The sequence below is a fragment of the Chlamydotis macqueenii genome, chromosome 8 (assembly GCF_036417535.1).
Source record: "Chlamydotis macqueenii isolate bChlMac1 chromosome 8, bChlMac1.mat, whole genome shotgun sequence".
Lineage (NCBI taxonomy): Eukaryota > Metazoa > Chordata > Aves > Otidiformes > Otididae > Chlamydotis > Chlamydotis macqueenii.
In genome coordinates this window covers 11,209,102-11,228,632 of record NC_141563.1, presented here as the reverse complement: position 1 = coordinate 11,228,632, position 19,531 = coordinate 11,209,102, and the positions used below count along the sequence as shown (strand labels likewise).

The 19,531-nt window shown below is 38.9% G+C and overlaps 1 protein-coding gene across 12 annotated transcripts in view; it reads left to right on the top strand.

Moving 5' to 3' along the window:
* RC3H1 (ring finger and CCCH-type domains 1) overlaps positions 1-19,531 on the top strand; it is a 60,828-nt gene that overhangs the window by 12,086 nt on the left and 29,211 nt on the right. For 10 of the 12 annotated variants that reach the window (XM_086753414.1, XM_086753420.1, XM_086753419.1 and 7 more), the window contains exons 2-3: positions 11,149-11,520; positions 18,880-19,000. In XM_086753414.1, coding sequence (XP_086609540.1) covers positions 11,290-11,520; positions 18,880-19,000 — 352 coding nt within the window. In that variant the 5' untranslated portion in view covers positions 11,149-11,289. Of the gene's footprint in view, positions 1-5,743; positions 5,862-7,158; positions 7,251-11,148; positions 11,521-18,879; positions 19,001-19,531 lie in introns of those variants that run through there. The other 2 variants (XM_086753410.1, XM_086753411.1) reach the window with 2 other exon arrangements.

The window sequence follows — 19,531 nt, the reverse complement described above, 5'->3', positions numbered from 1 at the left end:
TGCATTGTTTGCTGTATTAAAAAAAAGGACAAAAAAAAGCAGCAGCTTTCATTTTTGTGGTTAAGCTCGGATATGTTTGTTATTGGTTAAGAGTACATGTTTAATGGAAACCCTGAGACTTAAGCCTTTTGTTTCTGCTCACTAAAACCACAAGTACTGTTTTTAATGATCTTGTAAGGCTGTAAAGAGAAGATGCTATTTTTATAAATCTGGAAGGTAACTGAGACTGACACCAAAGCAGCAAAATATTTAAGGTAGGGTTTCTTCCCTTATAATTGAAGGTTACATGAAAAGTCTCATTCAGAAGGAGTACCTTGCCCGGGCTATTTCTGGCCCCTGAACTGCTCTTTTTAGCAGTGCTACAAATTGAATCATCGGGTGCCAGTATCATTTAAAGCAAATGAGGCTCAATTACATTCTGAGTCAGAAGTACCTGAGTTAACCTGCTTTTCAGCAACGGTTGTGTGACCTCTCCTACTGATATTTAAAGACTAAGTTCTGTGTGAATGTTGATTTGACACGACTTAAAAGTGATGAGCAGGTTTGTCCGTGCTGAATAGTGTTTGGATTTTTACGACAAAACTATGTTCAGAGGTGTGGAAAAAATCTTGAAAAGTATGTTGACTAGGTAATTTTTTTAGCAACTGTTACAACAGAGCTGAAAATCTCCAGGCTCAGTGCCATTTCTGGAACAGGCTGCCTCTTAACCTTGGATGACTCCAGAGATTTAGTGTAGACTAGGTTATGCTATTAAAACACAGTTGCAGCCTGTGTCATGGAAGCAAGCAGAATAGTCATCTGTGAAACTTATGTTTGTTACCTTAATATTCCTGCTATTATTACCAGTGAAGCTATTACAGGGCCAGCCAAAGGAGGATATCTGGCTTAGTTTGGTCCATGTAAGCTGTTCTTGAATCAGCTATTGTAGCATTTACATGATTGCTTCTTTGATTGCAACTCTGATTCTAGAAGAAGTAAGAAAACTTGAAGTTATGGACTGCTTACAGCATTCTTTTGTGTTCTATATATAGCACTTTGCTCAGTGCTGTAACCATGATGAGCTGAAAGGATGGTTTTAACCGTATTTGTGTGACGTGCACTGTCGAGAAACATTGGTTAAACCTAGCTGTGAAGCCTTATTTTTGAAACACAGATAATTAAATGGATTTAGTATAAAGGAACAATTCCATGGGTTGTTATCACTTCAGTTCCTTGTTCCATTTCACCTACTCTCATTGTGCCAAACTGTTAATCTGGTCCTCCTTATTGTTAGGATTGCTTAACAGCAGTTAAAATGTGGTGTTAAAATTTAGCCAATACTTCAGAGATGGCTTCCATTAATGAAGACATACCTAAAAATCTGTTACCCTGGTTGTGCAAAAATAAGCTCCTTGTGAAGCTGCACCTAAAAACTTTCTAGATTTGTGGTGATGCTAAAAGAGATTGTCCTGAAGTTCCTGCCTTCTGTGCTTCCCCTACTCTTTCCCTTATGTTTTCAGGACTGCCTGACCCTGTAACAGATCTGGAGCAGCTTTTGGAGCCCATTAGAAACTAACATGGGAAAGAAAGGGGTTTGGTTTCAACAGGCTTAGGTCCCTGGTATAAATAATGCGTGTTGGATCTAGACCTGGCGCAAAAGTACTGAAGAGAGGGCAGTGCTGCCTTTCTGAGAAGCAATTCTGACTTGCACTACTGTAAGCCATGCGTGAAACTGCACTGAGAATGCCAAATAGGCAAAGTTTCATTATCTGTCTTCATTGGTGGTAGAATGAAAGCGTAAGTCTGGATGTTTCACTCCTCACAAGGATAAGATAGTTAACCCATGTTAGCTTGTGGTAAACAATGGACGTTGTTATCTGCTGTCTTAGTAGAGATTAAATTCTGTTGCTGCGGTATTAAATCTCGTTTGGAGTATCACACTTGTAGGTAGTGGCTATCATCTTTGTTTACAGCTTGGGTGTTTTCAGAAATCTTTCAACAATTCTCTTTTTAGTTCTAGACAGGGTGAGTGCAGCTAGAGTTAAGCTGTGATCTGAGAGAGAAGTGGGGAAAACCTAGATTGAGTTCTGTTAGCAGCTCCTCAGTCTGCCTACCTCTACTTTTTGTAAGTGGTTGTTAGGACTGCAGTGCTGTGGTAAAGAGAACAGTGTTTTGACAACTCTTTTCAAATGTGCACCTTTTCTCTGAAGTTGATGGTGCTGTACAGTTTCTTACTAATATAGAAATGATACTGCATGATTGACTGAACAGGTGCCTGAAGTAGAGGAGCTGAATTCTTGAAGGTGATATAGTTTAATAATTCTGTCTCAAAATCTTTGAGAGGAGAGTGTAACAGGGAATAGAATTATAATAAGATGCGAAGTGGAAAGGTTTCTTTGGCATTGTGAATTCCTGCTATGATGAAATGTATGTACCAGCAAACTAGGTGCTCCATTGCCTTTTGAAATAACATCACAGAAGTCTAGAGATTGTTTTGTATACAACTTATAATAAGAGAATCTTTCTCGTGATTATGTTTAAAACGAACTCATAAATTAAAAAACAAGCAGGCAAGCAGCTACATCAGTAGTTTTGTTTAAAAATTCATTAGTTTTCATTGCTCTTGGTGACTTTGTGCTTTTATCAAAAGATCTTTTTGATATTTAAATAGTCTTCCAAAATGAATTGCTTTGAAAGCAGATAGAATAACTGAAGTTTTATTAGAGACTACTGTTATGTAAACAGTTATTAGCATGAAGCTGTTTGACATGTTTTTAAGAAGGGGGCAGCATCTACTAAGTGAGAAGAAAAATATTCTCAAAATCAAATAAATTAGGGGGGAAAAACATTAACAAGGAACTTCTGGGACAAAGATTTCAAATGGACACTTAAATGTATTTGTTTTCTGAATACCTGTGAAGTTCTGTGTAAAATGGTATTTTTACATTTGCGTTTTACTTTCAATGGCTTATTGAAACGGAAGCCTCTTTCTTGTTCTTGATAGTAGCAAGTGTATTTACTTAATACTAATTTTACAGTGTATTTCAGCATTTCCTTACTATTACACCTGGAATTTTGGACATGGGAGGTTTGGGGTTTTTTTTCCTTTTTTGAATCTATTAGGTAGTTTGAAAAAAAAGAAAACATTTTTGAGAGTGAATAGTGTAATACTAACTCTTGAACATAAGGGAAAGGAGGTGGGGAGCAATTTCAGACTCCTACTTGATTCTAGCCTTGTAAGTCTATCAAAGGAATATTTTCAGGAATATTTTTGCTGTGCTCTACAAAAAAGTCTGCACGGACAAAGCACCTGAAAAATATCCAACTTTAGCAATTTCGGGATTTTTTTTTTTTTTTTTTTCCTTCTCCAGAGAGAGTGTTTATTTTGTAGAAGTTTGCTGGGGGGTGGGAATTATTAAAGATTGTATTGCAGCTTGGATTCTAGGGAGCTTTTTTGGACAGTTTTTGACTAGTGTCTCCAGCCAGACTTTAGTTCTCCACTTCTCTGTCTGGTTATTTCATATGGCAATGACAGCGTTAGTGTAGCTGTAGCGTCACTGACATCAGTGTAGCTACTGAATCAAGTTCTGAGAGAAGCTCTTACTGGAGAGTGGGTGGCAGGCAACACTTCCTAATTTTTTGTTAGGTTGGGTTCTTTGTGCTTTCTCTTTCATTGAATTGTGCTGGGTCTTAACTAAGTCATTCATGTATACTTATCTCAGTCTAAGAAATGATAAAGGTGTTGTAGTGGCAACAAGATTTTCCTTCCCCCTTTCCTAAATTTGCCTTTTATCTACCAAACGCCTATAGTAGTAGTCAGGTAACTGTAAGTTATTCCTGCATGAAAAACAATTATACTGGCCTTAGTGATTTTTAACATGATTTCTTATTAGTAGATGCCAATCTTATTACTGCTATGATATTTCTGATACTTCAGATCACTAAAAGGTGTATAGAAAAAAAAGTTGTGCTTCAGCAGGTTAGGATTCAGATATGCCTGTTCTTTCACCTGTGCCTGTGCAGCTGAATGTTTACAGTCTCCAGAATGCTACCCACTCCCCATTGCTTTCTCTTCTTGAAGTTTACTGCTTAGATTAGATGAGCTGTTTGTGTGTCTGATTTGTTGCCCTGTTTCAGTTAAAATGAGGTATTGGTTGTGTAAGTGTTGTCCACCCACATTTCTGCCTACCTGTGTTTATTTAAGACCGAGATTTAAAACTGCTAGCTTCAACCGGGGAGCAGCAATGCAACCAGTTTAGGTGAAAAATCTTAGAAAGGAATGAGTAAGGAGGAGTTGTGACAGCTCTTTTCTTGGGTGAGCCTCAAACTCAGTAATGTCAGAATATAATTCCTCAGGGCACATCAGTTGCTTGATCACTAGCTCTAGTTTTCAGATTTGTAGTTGTTGCGATTCTTTTAGTTATTTGAGTGTTCAGCTGTTCAAACACGTATCTGCTTCTGGGAAAAGCAGATGATTAGCCTGCTTCCTCGAGAGCAGGATTGATAGCTCTGCAGTATTTCACCAGTTGAACCAAAGTCTCTGATACTGTTGCAGATATTTTAAGTGACTTCTGCCTTTCTTCTGTTAAGCTGTTTGGTTCTTCCTTGATTTTTAATCCTGGTTACTATTACAGTCATTTGCATTGACAAATGCAAAAACTCTTAATTTGAAATGAAAGGAACGTGTTCTATACATGCTTGTCTGCTATTAACTCCCTAGACTTAATCATCAACCGACTTGGGAGTCCTTACGAATGGTAGAAAAATTTTGGTAACAGATCATGAAACTACTTACTAAGAGTCAATCACTTCCCATTTCTTTTAAATAAGCTATAAGGAATGCATAGTATCAACCAGAAATGATGAAATTAGTTATGTATATCTTCCTCCAAAACTCACTATTTGAGCCACATGCAGCTTGCTTATTTTGGTGACTTATGAGCAGGGAGGTTTAAGTTTCCTCTACATACGTGTTGTTTTCTAATGTTCATTACTGGAATGGTGCAAGACTAGCGATTGAATGTTGAGTGAAAATAAGAGGTCAAGACAACAATATATTAGGTTTCATTACATCTTTCTTTTTTTTTTCCTGTGAAATGCTAGATGAATAACTTTATTCAACAATGTTCTATTCTGTAGTAGGACATTAGCTCTTGCCTCACAGGATGTTGTAAAGCTTAAATCATTGTAAATGGCTTTTAGATCCTCTGTTGGGGAGGTGCTGTGGTAAAGTTGTGATGTTGGTTTTTTTTGTTTGTTTGTTTCCCTTGTGTGATTATAAGCCAGGAAGTTTCAAATGAGGGATAACGTCTTGTCCTTGAGTGGCCCCATTTTGCTAAGGTATTTTTCAGACTACCAAATAAGAGACACTTGCATTAAAGTAGGTAAACTTCTTACTTTGTTTTCATAGTCAAAATAAAGATTACTGAGGATGAAAAAAAAATCTTGAATCTGATTTAGCTGAGCTTCAGGACAATTTTGTTAGTGTCTATGATTTTCTCTCTTTTTTTTTCTTTTTTCTTTTTTTTTTTTTTTTTCTTCCCCAAGCGACTTGCACAGCTGCTGAAGCCCGTTGGTGTTCATGTAGCTCTGAAAGAAGGATGGGAACCTGTGTTGCACACAAACTTTCGGGGTTTGCTGTGGGGTGGGAATTTCTTGTGTTACAGAACTGTCTTCTGTGCCAGTGTTCAGTGGTGCTGGGGAGCGTGCATGCGAGCAGGCATGCGCGGAGGAGGAATGAGGAAGTGAAGCACTTGCTGTCAGTTGACAGTGTACAGCAAAGTTGCAGAAGCAAACAGGAGGGGGGAAAAAAAAATCTCAATCTGTCGGAAATACTATTCTGGGTTCATTGTATGTGGCGTTAATGGACTCTCCAGGCAGAGGTAAGCAGCTTTTTCTTCTACCTACTCTTATCTGATCAGGCAGGGGCTTTCTCTCTCTTTTTTCTAGAGGTTTTTTCTGTAGAACTGGATATTGGAAACAGAGCTAGCATGATTTAGCCTTTTCTGTGAATCATGAAGTTGGCAGCATGGGGTGTTTGTGTATTTCGTTCTCAAAAGGCACGCTGAAGCCACATGTTGAGTCTTTGTAAGCAACCCATTACTTTTGGCTGGTCAGGGTTCCTCATATCAGGTCAGTTTTTCTCTAAAACGAAATTCAAGAGTTTTTAAAGCATTAGGTCCTGCACTTCTCCTCAGGAAAGAGAAGACAGATACTTAAGTGTTCTCAGAAATACGGTTTATTACAGAGAGTACACTGGAGCAGGAAACTTATTAAATAGCTTCTGTGAAGCACTGTGGAAAACTGGGGGTATCTGTTTGGCACTAGGCAAGTATGGAGGGGTCCAGTTGTCGGTTAGGATTGCACTGTGGATATCTGGTAGTCCTTATTAGTTAGGAGTTGTTTTACTATGAGCTGTTAACTTAATTTAGGTTGTTGATTTATTTTTACTCTTAAGTGTCAGAGGTTTTGAAGTAGTTGATGTATCACAGAATCAATCTCACAGGAGAACTGCATCTTTGACAAGGTTACTTTTTCTCAAAAATGTTTGTTACTACTAAGGAGTAAGAGTCTTTAAAAGAATTAATAAAATGGTAAATTTTTTATTAGATTAAGTTATAAATTAGCCCAGAGCTGTATTTGTGTGAACAGATCAGTTGACAAGCCTGAGTTTGTTTTGGCAGTGAGGAGCTGCTTTAGTGTTAAGCTTTGCACTCAGTAGGCTTACTTACATGTTCACTGGTAACTGTAACAGGAAGTTCTGCTCGTTTTATTTCTGAGTAAGTCTCGGCAAAAATATTAACAGCTTCAGGACTAAAATAAAAAGACAATAAAAATGACTGATATTCAGAAATTTGATCTTCGAATGTCAATATTGCTTGGGTAGGAAAAGCTTAGTGAAATGCTGTAGAGAGGTATGTAAAAACATGGGAGCAGGTAATGCTCTGGAGCTGAAAACAGCAGAAACCGAGCAGAGAGTGCCCCGTAGGTGTGCTGAGTCATCTGCCGTAAACTGTAACATGACTTAACTGTGGACTGCTGCTGGGAAAGAGCAGTGCTAACTTGTGCATGACGAAGTGGCACGTGATAAGGCTGTGCTAGTACATATTCGGTCCGAAGAACATGTTTGTGAGGGAAGTCAGTATATACTTGATCCCTGTACTGAAGGACTCGGACAGTGTCATTAATTTAAAGGGAGTTGAAACTTAACTGAAAGCAGAAGAGGCTTTCTGCATGTCATCATGTGTGAAACTTGATGCCAGCCTATGTCGGTATGAAGCGTTCTGCATTTTAAAAACATCTTCTCGAGGGTTGAATCTGCAGAGCTTTCTAGCGATGCGTGGAAGGCTCTGTGGTCATCATGAACATAATGCAGCTTGGAGAGGAGACCGTGTTACCCCTCTACATTGTAGTCCAGTAGAGTAAGGAATATGATAAAGCATTGAGCAGTTGTCCCAGTAGCTTGTGGAACGATCCTGTCTTTCTCTGAAGCACTGGCAGGGTCCAAGAGGAGACGGGTCTCTGATCTGATTAGAGTGATGTTTCCAGCCTGGGTTGAAGGATGGAATGTCAAGGGTTTCTTGGGAGGTGGAGGAGGGCCAACAAGAAAAGAATTTTTTTTCAGGTGGTTCTGGCTGTGAGTAAAAACAGCTTATGCAAGGATAAGCAGGAGGAGGAGACTTGCATACAGGTGTTTCATGTGTTTGGACTCAAAAATAAGGAAATAAAACTACCTCTAGTCCTAATTTGTTTCCAAGGTATATGTTTTAGGGAATCTTCATTCTTAATTACAACTCTTGTCTTCCAATTTATGTACTGTGGATGTATGGTTTTATTTTTTCTTTTTCTTGGTTTTTGGTATATTTATATTGTCCTCAATCATGCATGAAGTGTGTATGTATATGTAGGTAAAGTGTTGGAAGCTAACAGGTGTGAAATACTTACTGACTTGAGGGTGGGTTAAAAATGTCATAACATTTTGGGAAGGGAGATGCCATTTAAATGGATATGTCTTCTGTAATCGTTTGCATTCTTTCCATTTTGCTCACCTCTAGCATAATGCTGAAGAGAAACTTTTTTTAAGTGCTATACTATGAAAGTGTGAATATGCTTTTTCTACTTAACTGTACAAGGAAGTGTTCTCTTTAGTGATGATTGTTAGCTGACTAATAATGAAACTGTCTTGCTTTTGTTGTTTTATTGCTGCTTGTAATATCTCCTGTTTAAAGTAGCTGTTTGAAGTTAGAGCATATTTTGTTTCCAGTTATTTCCAAAGCCATAGCAGGTCACAAACCTTGCAAAAACATGAACATCTTTCTCAACTTCCCTTCTTTCGTGGATACCCCATCTGTATGTTTTGTGCCTGGGAGAGATTTATTTTGTATCTCAGTGCTTGACTCCACTTCCTTGTCTGAAGGTTGAAGATCCAACAGGAGAAGTAGACCACATATGTGAAAAGCTGTGGCGGAAGCAGCGGTACTTGGTTTGGTGCCAGCCTGTGATGCTTTTCCCGTCTTACATGGGACTGGAGGAATTAGTCATAGAATAGTTTGGGTTGGAAGGGACCTTTAAAGGCCATTTAGTCCACACCCACCCTCCCCCCCCCCCCCCCAACCCCCTGCCGCAGTGAGCCTGGCCTTGAATGTTTCCAGGGATGGGGCATCAACCACCTCTCTGGGCAACCTGTGCCAGTGTTCCACCACCCTCAGTGTGAAAAAAAAAAAAAAAAAAAAATTAAAAAAAAAATTTCCTTATCTGTAATGTAAATCTACCTCCTAGTTTGAAATCATTACCCCTTATTCTGTCACAACGGGCTGTTCTAAAAAGTTTCTTCCTGTTTTTCTTATAAATCCCCTTGAGGTACTGGAAGACCACTATAAGGTCTCCCCAGAGGCTCCTCTTCTCCAGGCTGAACAGCCCCAACTCTCTCAGCCTGTCCTCATAAGAAAGGTGCTCCAGCCCTCCCTCTCCAAACTTCTCTTTCAGCTGTTGAGGTTGTAAATAAATATGACCTATTTCATTATGCCAGTTGTCTGGAGTGGCCAGAGGTCACCATAGGAACCGATGTTTCTATTATTTTTTTAATTAGTTAATTCGTGTTAAAGTTGTATTGAACTCCTTTTTTTTCAGTTCAGAGCATGAGATGGTGGAGTCTCCATGTCCACATCTGCTTTTTAGTATAGACAGTATAGCTTCATGTTAGCTTCTGTTTTTAGATTTCCTCGGTTACAGAGAAGCTGCTCTTTTCTTTAATGCTTGGTTAATAATCAATGTCTCAAATAGAGTGATCAAATTGTTTCTGAATTGCAGATGAGTCTGGTAAATTGTTAGTGGGTATTTTAATTCCAGGATGATAGAAAGGAAGCAATATTATTCAGCTCTTAAATTTTGAATGTCAAATGGTGTTTCATAGCACAGCAATACGTACACTAGATTTATCAAGCTGTTTACTGCTCTTTGCAGAAAGATTTCTGTGGCATTTTAAAATAATTTCTATTACAGATTTGGTTTACAAAGAATGATTCTAGCTGGAATGCTTGATACCGAGGTTTATTTAAAAATATATAAAGGGAGCAGGGAGGGGAGGAAGGCTTGGAAATACATTTCCTGGGTGTTTTAGGCAGTTAACTCAGTCAAGTAACTTACAAATATAAATGTCTATTTGGGTTATGGTGATACAGTAGTAATGGGAATTATTTTGCTATCTGCCGAGAAGATGAAAAAAAAAACTGATTTGCTATTAAAGAGGTAATTTGGGGTGGTGGGGGTGGGCGCTGAACAGCCTTGGCAGATCTGGTTGTGCAATGTTGGTGTTAGGTTAACCACGCTCGGTGCCTCTTCCTCAGTACCACCCTGGCTGGGTAGTATTGGTTCCTTACTGACTTTTTGTTGGCTGGTAAACAGTGGCTGTGTGGCATTGTATGTATCTTTTGTTTGTATTTATCTTTTGAATACAGAAGTAATTTTTTTCATTAGCTTTAGAACTAAAATTTAGTGTTTCGTTGATGAACCATGGCTAAAAGCTTAACCTAGTAACTCTGCATTGTTTGCCGTGGCAAAATGATGTTAACTGTGAAGAGTATTGCACTAAATTCTGGAACAAAATCCTGAGGCTTTTCAGAGTCTCTATTTTAGCGTTAGATTATTTATTGCTGTTTTAAAATGCTTTGATTTGAATTGTACAAGTCTTAACTTGAAGTGTCTCTCTTTGCCTTTACTTAGAATTGAGATTTTAATTTTGAGGTTGTTTTTTAAGCTAAGATTTGATATAAGGTTGCTGTTAATCTTACGGAAGAACTTTCTATCTGAACAGATATTAGCAAGCAAGCATACACTCCTTGGTATGAAACATAAGCCAGTGGTGTGTGGGAAGGAGACACTAACACACCTGGGTGGTTGGGGTGGGTCTTCTGTTGTTGTTTTGCTGCTGCTTTTAGAAAAAGCTGTTTGGTAGAAAGTCTGTGTGACTTGCACTATTTTTGTTGCTGACTTCACTGGTGATAGAAAGTAAGCCCGACATAAGAGTTTTATTTTATTACCAGTTTTCCTTTTAATAATGATTCTTTTTGTATCACTTCATTTGTCTACTCTTTTGTATTTTGCTTCATATGTGGAGTTCTGCTTGCTTGCTTTTTTTTTTTTTTTTGGTCCCAAAAGGATGTCTTGTCTTCCCTTTCCTTTCAATCGGTAACATTTTGATTAGCATTTTGGTTCAGAAGTGCCAAGTGAATAAAGACCTCACAGATTCTCATCTGTTGTAGTGCATCAGTGTAGTTTCTCAGTGCATTGAGGATATTGCTCTCTCTGTCAATATAATCTCTAGGTAGGCAGTGAATGATACAAATCAGTTAGAAAAGTATCCTTGATCCATTTGTGAAGAAAAAAGAGTACAAAAACCAAAAACTAGTTAGTCTTATAACTTCAATGAGATAACACTCTGGATTTTCTGTTGTTTTTTTAAAGGTGCGTAACAGCAGAAACTGTTCTGAGTTCCTTTTCTAGTGTCAGAGATTAGCTGTAATTAAAGCAAGTCATGACTCAGTTGTCTAACGTCAGAACTGCACGCCTAGTTCAGCTGTTACCTCTACAAGTGGTATTTACCTAGCACAAAAGATCTCACATGCCAGCTCCAGTACAGAATGCTAACTTTCTGTTTCTGTTTTTTCTTAGGTTATGTTTCACACTATGTGCTGACTGTCTGTACTTACAGAAGATATTTAAAAACGAACAGACTTTTCTTTTTTTCAAAGATTTTGATTCCAGTGGAATCTGTACTTTACATTTTTGTCTTGTCAATTAACTCCTGAAGCAATGCCTGTACAAGCTCCACAATGGACGGATTTTCTCTCCTGCCCAATTTGCACCCAGACTTTCGACGAAACAATCCGGAAGCCCATCAGCTTGGGTTGTGGCCACACTGTCTGCAAGATGTGCCTCAACAAGCTCCACCGTAAGGCATGCCCTTTTGACCAGACCACTATCAATACAGACATTGAACTCCTTCCTGTGAACTCAGCCTTGCTGCAACTAGTGGGTGCTCAGGTACTGATGCTTTCTTTTTTTAAAAAAAAAAAAAAAGAAAAAGAGCCCAAACTGTTTCTGTGTTGTTTTCCTTCTTTCTTTTAGGTGGACAGTTTATTAATAAAGAATATGACTCTGTGTTAATGATGTGTAGAGTAGACATCTAGCTTTTTGTAGACTGACTTTGAATACAGGTTTTAGGTCTTCGGCATGTTGTAGCAGAGGTGCCTGGATCAGCAGTTCAAATCTTGCTTCTGCTAGTCACTAGCTGTGATTTTTGTTACATCTAATTTACTGTAACTGTGGACTGTCAGCGGAAGGGGCTGATTCTGTTCCCTTCCTTTTTCCCTGACTTATATCTAGCCGTGCTCTGCCAAAAGGATGAATTGGGTCAGTGAGCTTATCTGATGGGAATGCATTCTTCTGTGTTATTGATCCCTATGGACTTGTGATCAGTTGTCCCAAAAGCAGGAGGGGAGAGTAAGGGAAGTGAGACAGACCCCTCTGGTAGCAGCCTTTGTACTGCAGTATGTTTAATTTGAAACTGTGCTCTGGAAATATAATTTCCTGAGCTGACATGTTAATCTAAATCCATATAGTGAACGAGGGGAGCCAGCCCGAATCTCTGCTTTCTGCTGCAACAGGTGCTCATGCGGTTACCTGAACTGGTGGTCTCATGGGAATGGGTACTCCAGCAGCACTGGTACTGACAGCACCCTGAGGAGAGCGGCAGGGATGTGTGGAGAGCAGGATCACCCTGTTCAGTTGCAGCACAGAGTTAAATTGGCGTAGGCTTATCACGGCTAGATCACTGGTAGTTTCCTGTGCCGCATCCCTCCCAAGGCTGGACAGGATTGTGGCTTTTGGGAGAGGAGGGACAGTCATATCTAACTTACGGGTGAGGAACAGAGATGTAAACAGGATAGAGTTATCATAGTGGAGTTATTGTTTTGGTTTGTCCCGCTGTGTCTGTGCGCAGCAGAGTTGGAGGCAGCACAAAATTCAGTGAGATCCATAGCTCGGGGAAAAGAGAATAGCTGTGTTGTGGAGGGACTTTATTGTTCTTTCCTCTACAGCTTTTATTCTTTTGGTATTCATTAGGAACTGTGACTTAGAGATGCAGATGTGGTTTTGCTACTTCTTTTTTTTCATGTGGTTTATCATGATATGGCTAACTTGTTGGTTTGTTGCTGTGTATGGCACAGAAGCTATTTCAGAAGTTTAAAATTGGAGTTAGTTTCTGGCTGTACTAAGTGACTCATCCTGCTCTGCAGAAGAGGGCAGTGAGTCTGTGTGCCTCTGTTTCTGTGATACGCATATTCCGCCGTCTTTTGAAGAGCTTCCAAGCAGTGTGAAATCTGTGGATGATGCTATAAATAAATAGTGTAATTTTCTTTCTCCCTTACAGCTTCTTTCTTCCACTCTGGAGTTTCTAGAATAGCTCCAGCTGTATCCAAATGTGCATGTTTATGATAAATGTCTTTTTGCTCCTGTGTCTTTCGGGTTGCTTTGTGTGCATTTGTTATACTTTGTAAGAAGGTAAGTGATAGCTTTAACTTGATCTTTGCCTGAATTAAAATTTCCATAAAAACAAGATCCTCTGGTATGAGATAGAAAATCTCCCTGCCTCTGTTAAAGATAATTGAGAGTTTTATTCTGGTTTTGCTAGTTAGCCAGCCGGAGTTTCCTCATCCATATGTGCGTGAGATAGGAAGGAAGAGTGGCTTTATGATAGTATTGTATTTGTCTTGAGAGCGCTCTGAACTCTAGGTTCAGACTTTGAACTAATGGCATAACTTTTTTTTGCTCTTTTTATATCTTGACTTTTTATGTGATCAAGACTAGTAGGACCTTGTTTCATGGTGACCTTAAAGCTGCAAATGCCACCCAAAGGGGCAGTATTCCCTTACCCCTCATTTGCCGCTCATTCCTGCGTCTATTCTGCTTGTTGCATTCTGATACCTAAACAATAATTGGTTATCTTAGCTGGGTTTTCATTACTGATAAGCTTTCTCCTTAAGAGAAGCTTGCACCACCTCCCTCTTAACTTCACTGAGCATGTGAATGAAAGCAGCATTCAGTATAACTCACTCTCCTTGCTGCTCTTTCCCTTTTCAGCACATGTTGTAGTGTCTACCAGACTACGGTGTACTAGAAAACAAGTACACAACTTTGCGATGAAGGATAGGGAGACAGTTGCTACTTTCCACTGGTCTCTCTAAGGCTATTTAAGAAATCTTTTTACAGAAGAAGGCTTGGTTAAGGACCAGAGGGGGGGAAAAAAAAAAGTACTTTAGAGAAACTACAGTGATTTTGAGCTCTGTCCCATTAAGATGATGTGCTCTCTTTGGTATATATCAACAAAATGATCTGCAAGAAGCAAGCCAGCTTATGAAGCATGAGCAGCATAATCAACTGTAGTCAAACAAAGCCCACTTTCTTGTTCCACTTCTTGGTTTAATGTCAGGAGAGTGTATCTGTCATTAACATCCCCTAATCTCCAACAAACCTCTGTATACCTTAACCCAAGTCTGTGGGGATGTGTCGTACTTTAATTTTTTTAATTATAAAATCCCAAAACCAGGTTTCACTTTAGAAGAAAATACAGTACAACACAGTTAAAGCTTTTATCTGGGAGGAAAAAGAACAGTTTGTTCTTTTCCCTGTGGAGAAGCTTCTGAGAAGTTCACACATTTATAAGCATTCAGTGCTTTTTTGCTGGAGGCAGAGGAGGAGACCAGGCGGTTTGAAGAAACAAATCTATTCTGCCATGACTGGCAGCAGTGATAGGATTCCAGGGCAAGTCACGTTGGTTGGCTTTCACACAGGCACAGTGAGTGAAATAAGCGGGACTGTACTTCTGGGGAGAACGTACTAAATTTGTTAAACAGACATCCAGGGAAGCAGTGACCTATTTCTCTGACAATAGCATTATCTCTCTGTGTAGGTTCTACCACTTTCATGGTGAAAAGAATTGGTTTCTTACTTGAATTACAGGCTGTTTCTCAGTTTTTCCCTCTGCCCACCCCTTTCCAAAAATGAAACCTTTTGTCCCAGGTGTAGCAACTCTTGATGTGAAAATTAACTGGTGTGGGGACATAAATTCCTGCTCCTCCACTGTAGCATGGTACACATCAGCAGTTGTTACAGGGCCTGTTCTGGAAGGCAGTGGTTGGGCAATTCAGCCCACATACAGATAAGTTCAGACACATAAGATAGTGGTCGAAGGGAGATGGAATTGTAAGAGGAAGATAAGAATTATTATTTCTGGGAGAGCTGGAAATAGCTGAGCACCTAAGCAGGAGCTAAGCGTGTTGTGAGGGAAGGGAGGCACAGTGGCCTTCAACACAAATCAAAAAGGCCTTTGTGGGATACCTTACTTATTTAACTTCTTAGGTAAAGAAATCCCTTAGGCTAGTTTTTATGGAAATGAGGTTTTGAATTTTAACTATTCAAGCATCCACATATTGCTCACTATATACAACTACTTTGAACATTCACCAGGCCAGTGTTTTGGAAATGTATAATCATGGATCTGTCATCTAATCTCTTCCCTCTTGATTTTTTTTTAACATAAGAAACAGCAGTGTGCACATTCCAAACAGGTGACATGAAATGGCAGAAATTCCTGTGGTGCTCTAATTTCTTTCATAGTCTCCTGCTGGACACAATAAATATGATTCTAGGCATTAGGCAATGGAATCGTATATGTGACGAGGGAACGAGTGGAGTGATCTTAACTCACAGCACTTTCAAAAGGGGAAGATATGTTACCAGCATGTTTGATAATGTTGTATTGTAACTTTTGGTGAAATGAGGTGACACAAAAGAGGAATTATCTGTGAAGAAGTTGTCCTTAGTGCAAAGTCTTGAGGAGCTGAAGACAGTAGGCTTTGGGTTTTGTTTGGGTTTTGGTTTTTTTTGGCAGGAAGCAAATTATTGCTCATGGTGAGGGGGGAATATTGCAGGAAAAAAAATTTAAAGCAAACAAAAAGGGGTTTGGTCTGTTTAACGTGTTTTCATTTTGTGCAATTAGATGTCTAAATGGTAATTAGTGACCACTCAAGCTGACATCCTTCATCAAGTTATACTTAAATCACCAACTCAGAATCACTGCCTGGTATGAGATGATGCTTTAGCATTCTTTTCTGGTCCCCTTCCTCATGCCATCATAACCTGATTGTTCTCACAGCTGCAAGTAGCCATGCTGCTGGGTGACATTCCACTGCCAGGATACTCGCAGTCATTGCCAAGACAAATGCACGCAAAATGATCACAAATTTAAAGTAGTTAAACATCTGAGATTATTTATCCTGTCTTGTTCTAGTCCCCCTTGGGAGGTGTATTATATTATGTAAATACATTTGGAGTGAAAACTGTGATAAGGGTGTGGTGTCTGAGACAATAGGATATTGAATGAGGATAAAAATAATGAACTCGTTCTGCAGAGCATCTATTTTGAGACTCTCCAGAGGCATTGTAAACAGAAGTGACCATAAGGTCCTGCATGCTATTGAAAGGATATTTTTGTAAAGGAGAAGTGAAAATGCTTTGGGGTTGAATTAGCTCTCAGTTGTCCCTCAGCAATTCCATGACAGAGCAAAAATTAAAATCCAGATCTCCTGTGACATTTATGAATCACATCTATACTATTTTTCTCTTGGTAGTAGATGTTCTTATCTTTCTAACCCTAAAATATTTTTAAAAGTCTTGGAAGTGTGTATAATAGAACCAGCAAAAGGACAAATTATTTTAAAGTTTTGCTGTGAGATGCATCACATGAGTGAAGATGACATGTGGGGAGGGAGAAAAACAATCTCGTATCCTGAAGACTCCTGAAACCACAAAATAAGCATCTTGTTTTTATTGTTCAGTACTGCACTTGCTCTAGCTTAAGATGAAAGTTAAACTCTAATCTCTTTTGGGCTTATTTTGCAAATGGTATAGTTGTGCAGGGCTTCTAGGTTTTTGTTTGTACTGAAGTTTCCCTTGCAAAGAGAAGAAATGGGAATGATACGCAAATACAGTGTTGAATATCTTGATTAACCCTTGGAAGTTTTTCTATGCCAGCTTTTTCCCGGGGGAGTGGAACGTATTCTGTTAGTTGCCTAGACAATCATTGTCTCTCTCTGGAGTTGTGCTGTGTATGGCATTCCAAACCGCTACCGTGAATGTGTGCTAAACCTACCTTAATTGAAGATGGAAATCCAGGGCTGAACACAGCTTCCTGTCCCATGTCTGTTCCAAGCCCTCTTTGTCTGCAGGGTGTTGTGATGCTGTAGTTGTATTTTGAGTTGTTGCTGGTGCCAGACTAAATGCTTGTGGGAGTAAATAGATATTTGCACAAAATATATTACAACAGTAAGTAGGGCAGAGACTATGTAGTCTCTCTCAGCACAAATGCATGAGATGCGTGTTGTTTGATCAATAAGCCGGTTCTGCTTGTGTAACTTCCCAGACAGAAACAGACTGCTAAAATGGCAGTGGCTTAGCAGAGGAGGTGGAGAATTCTGTTAACATGAAGGCAAATATTGAAGGTGTTAATATTTGTTTCCCAAATCCCAAGAAACCAGTCCAGCTAAGGCTATTGTTGTTGCAACAGTTATGACTGACCACTGTAAAATACAGTTGCAAAATCTCCTTTTGCTCAAAGCTTTCCTGCTTACAGACAAAAAAAAAAAAAAAAAACCAACCCAAACACACACCATCTCGTCCCTGAAATGAAGACAAAACCAAAAAAAACCCCAGAATGTCACAAGTTAACACAAGTCTGTGAAAAGCATCCAGGCTAACCTGACTGTCTTGGTGTGATTAAACTTGATTGTGTTTTTCCATTTAATAGGAGTAAAAGGGGTAGCGTCTGATCCAGGCTATATTGATTATGTTAGTTTTGGAGTGGTATCAACTCTTTTAATTGCAGCTGATAGTCAAGAGACTTTTTTTGCTACCTACTGTAAAAACAAGAGTTACGTGGCTAGTAACTTCTTATTTTGCAGTCTGTGTCAAATGAGCAACTTAGCATGTATAGTTGTCTCAGCCTGTAGGAGAAATGTGATTGTGTGATTGGAACAGATTACTTTCTATTAAAATTTATAGAAAAACTCCTGTCCACATTGGTTGTGGCAACCGTATATGTGCATGTGTGTATTTTACCTATATTCACTGCACTGTTCTTATTTACTGTTGCAATCATAATGCTACTCTTTACATGGCTGGGTTGCACGTGAAGGTTAGCGGGTTTGTAGCTGTCTTGGACTCGAGCACTAAAGGCTTCTGCTTTTAGATTGAGGGCCTGGGTTGGTCCCTGTAAGCAGCTATGTGGGATTAGCATGCTGTTATTGCCAGTGGGATAGTGACTGACTTGCAAATAGAAGTTGAAGTCTGAGATCCGTTAGCACTTCAATAGCATGTGCACAAAGTGCTTGTGCTTAGTCTTCTGAGAAATTCTTGTTCTCCATACTGTCATATATTGACTTGATTGCTGAATAGTGATGTTGAGAAACAGTAGTACAGTGCTATACAGCACCTCCAAATTTGTTTAAAGCTTCAAGAATTCAGCTGGAGGAAGAGAAAAACAAAATTATAGCTTGAGGGGAGAGGTGCTTCAACATTCTTTTGAAAAATACTGGTTTATGGTGAATGCTTGTGTGAGGAAATAAATGCCACAACAACTCCCCCCCAACTACTGAAACAAACAAACAAAATGAAAAAAAAGGCCAACCAACCAAGAGTGTAACTGATCTGTGTTGTCAGATTAATACTTGCAGGTTGTGTTCGTATGTCCTATATGGAATAATTTGGTCTTGCTGCTTGATAATTGGGTCTAGTCAGAATATGTTCCAAGGATGTCCTAGTATATTTGCTGCTAAGTCTTTCTCCCGGTAATCCAGGTAGCTCTGATCACTTATCCCTGGGTGATTTAAGAGCTGTGAGGCCCTAGATAGGAACCTGAACTTACCTGCAAACCGGGATTTTTCTGATTTGTTCTGATTTTTTTTTTTTTTTTTGTCCACTCAGCTTTGGGGATGTTTCATTATATGTGTTAATTTCAGCCAAAGTTTTATAGTTATAAGAAATGCCATGTTTCTCATGTAATAGTTTTTGTCATGGAATAAGCCTTCTGCTTCTAGTTCCTGTCAGCCACTAAATAAAACAAGTCTGCTAACGATTAAATTCTTTACGTTTTTGTCTTCATTTTCACTGATTATTTTGTTTTAATGCTATTTGTTCATTAAACAAGCGGAAAAAATTTCTTACTAATGTAGAAAAAACACAGAAGGGGAACAAAACAGGAAATGCTTAATATTAACAGTGTTTGTAAGTGTGACTGCCACTTATTAATGCGTATTCATCACAAATGTGCACGTCATTTCTTTTCAGGTTCCTGAGCAGCAGCCAATTACTTTATGTAGTGGAGCTGAAGATACCAAGCATTATGAGGAGGGCAAGAAATGTGTTGAAGAATTAGCATTGTACCTCAAACCACTCAGCAGCGCGAGAGGTAGTTACTGCATTGTTTCTTTTGAAAATAAAAGCTGGAATCAAATAGGATGCATAACAAAATATCCAAGTGATTAAATAGTCTATTTGAAAAATGGGTATAGAACTATTTTAAAAACAAAATGAAACAACTTTCCTAAGCACTAAGTTTATATCTTCACATGACGGGGGAGGGAGAGGGATTTAAAGGTATTATGTCAAAAGTAATACTGAGAAAATACTGAAGTATTAGGCTGATGTATTTGGATGTGTTATAGTAAGTTGAGACAAACTTTGTAAGTTGGGTTGACCTTTGCAGACTAAGTAAAAATGGATTATTCTGTCTTTTAAATTATTTTTTGAGTTCTACTTTGTGATAACTGCAGTAAGGCAGCTTGTTTGTGGAGGAGGAGTAAACTGAAACGAGAAAGTTAGTGCATAAGAGGCATAAGTAATACTCTCTTTATACAAGATCTTCTACAAGAGCTGTATCAATCCAAGTAATTCTAATTCAGCAAACTGCACTAGGTTCAAGAGTGTGGATTTTATCTAT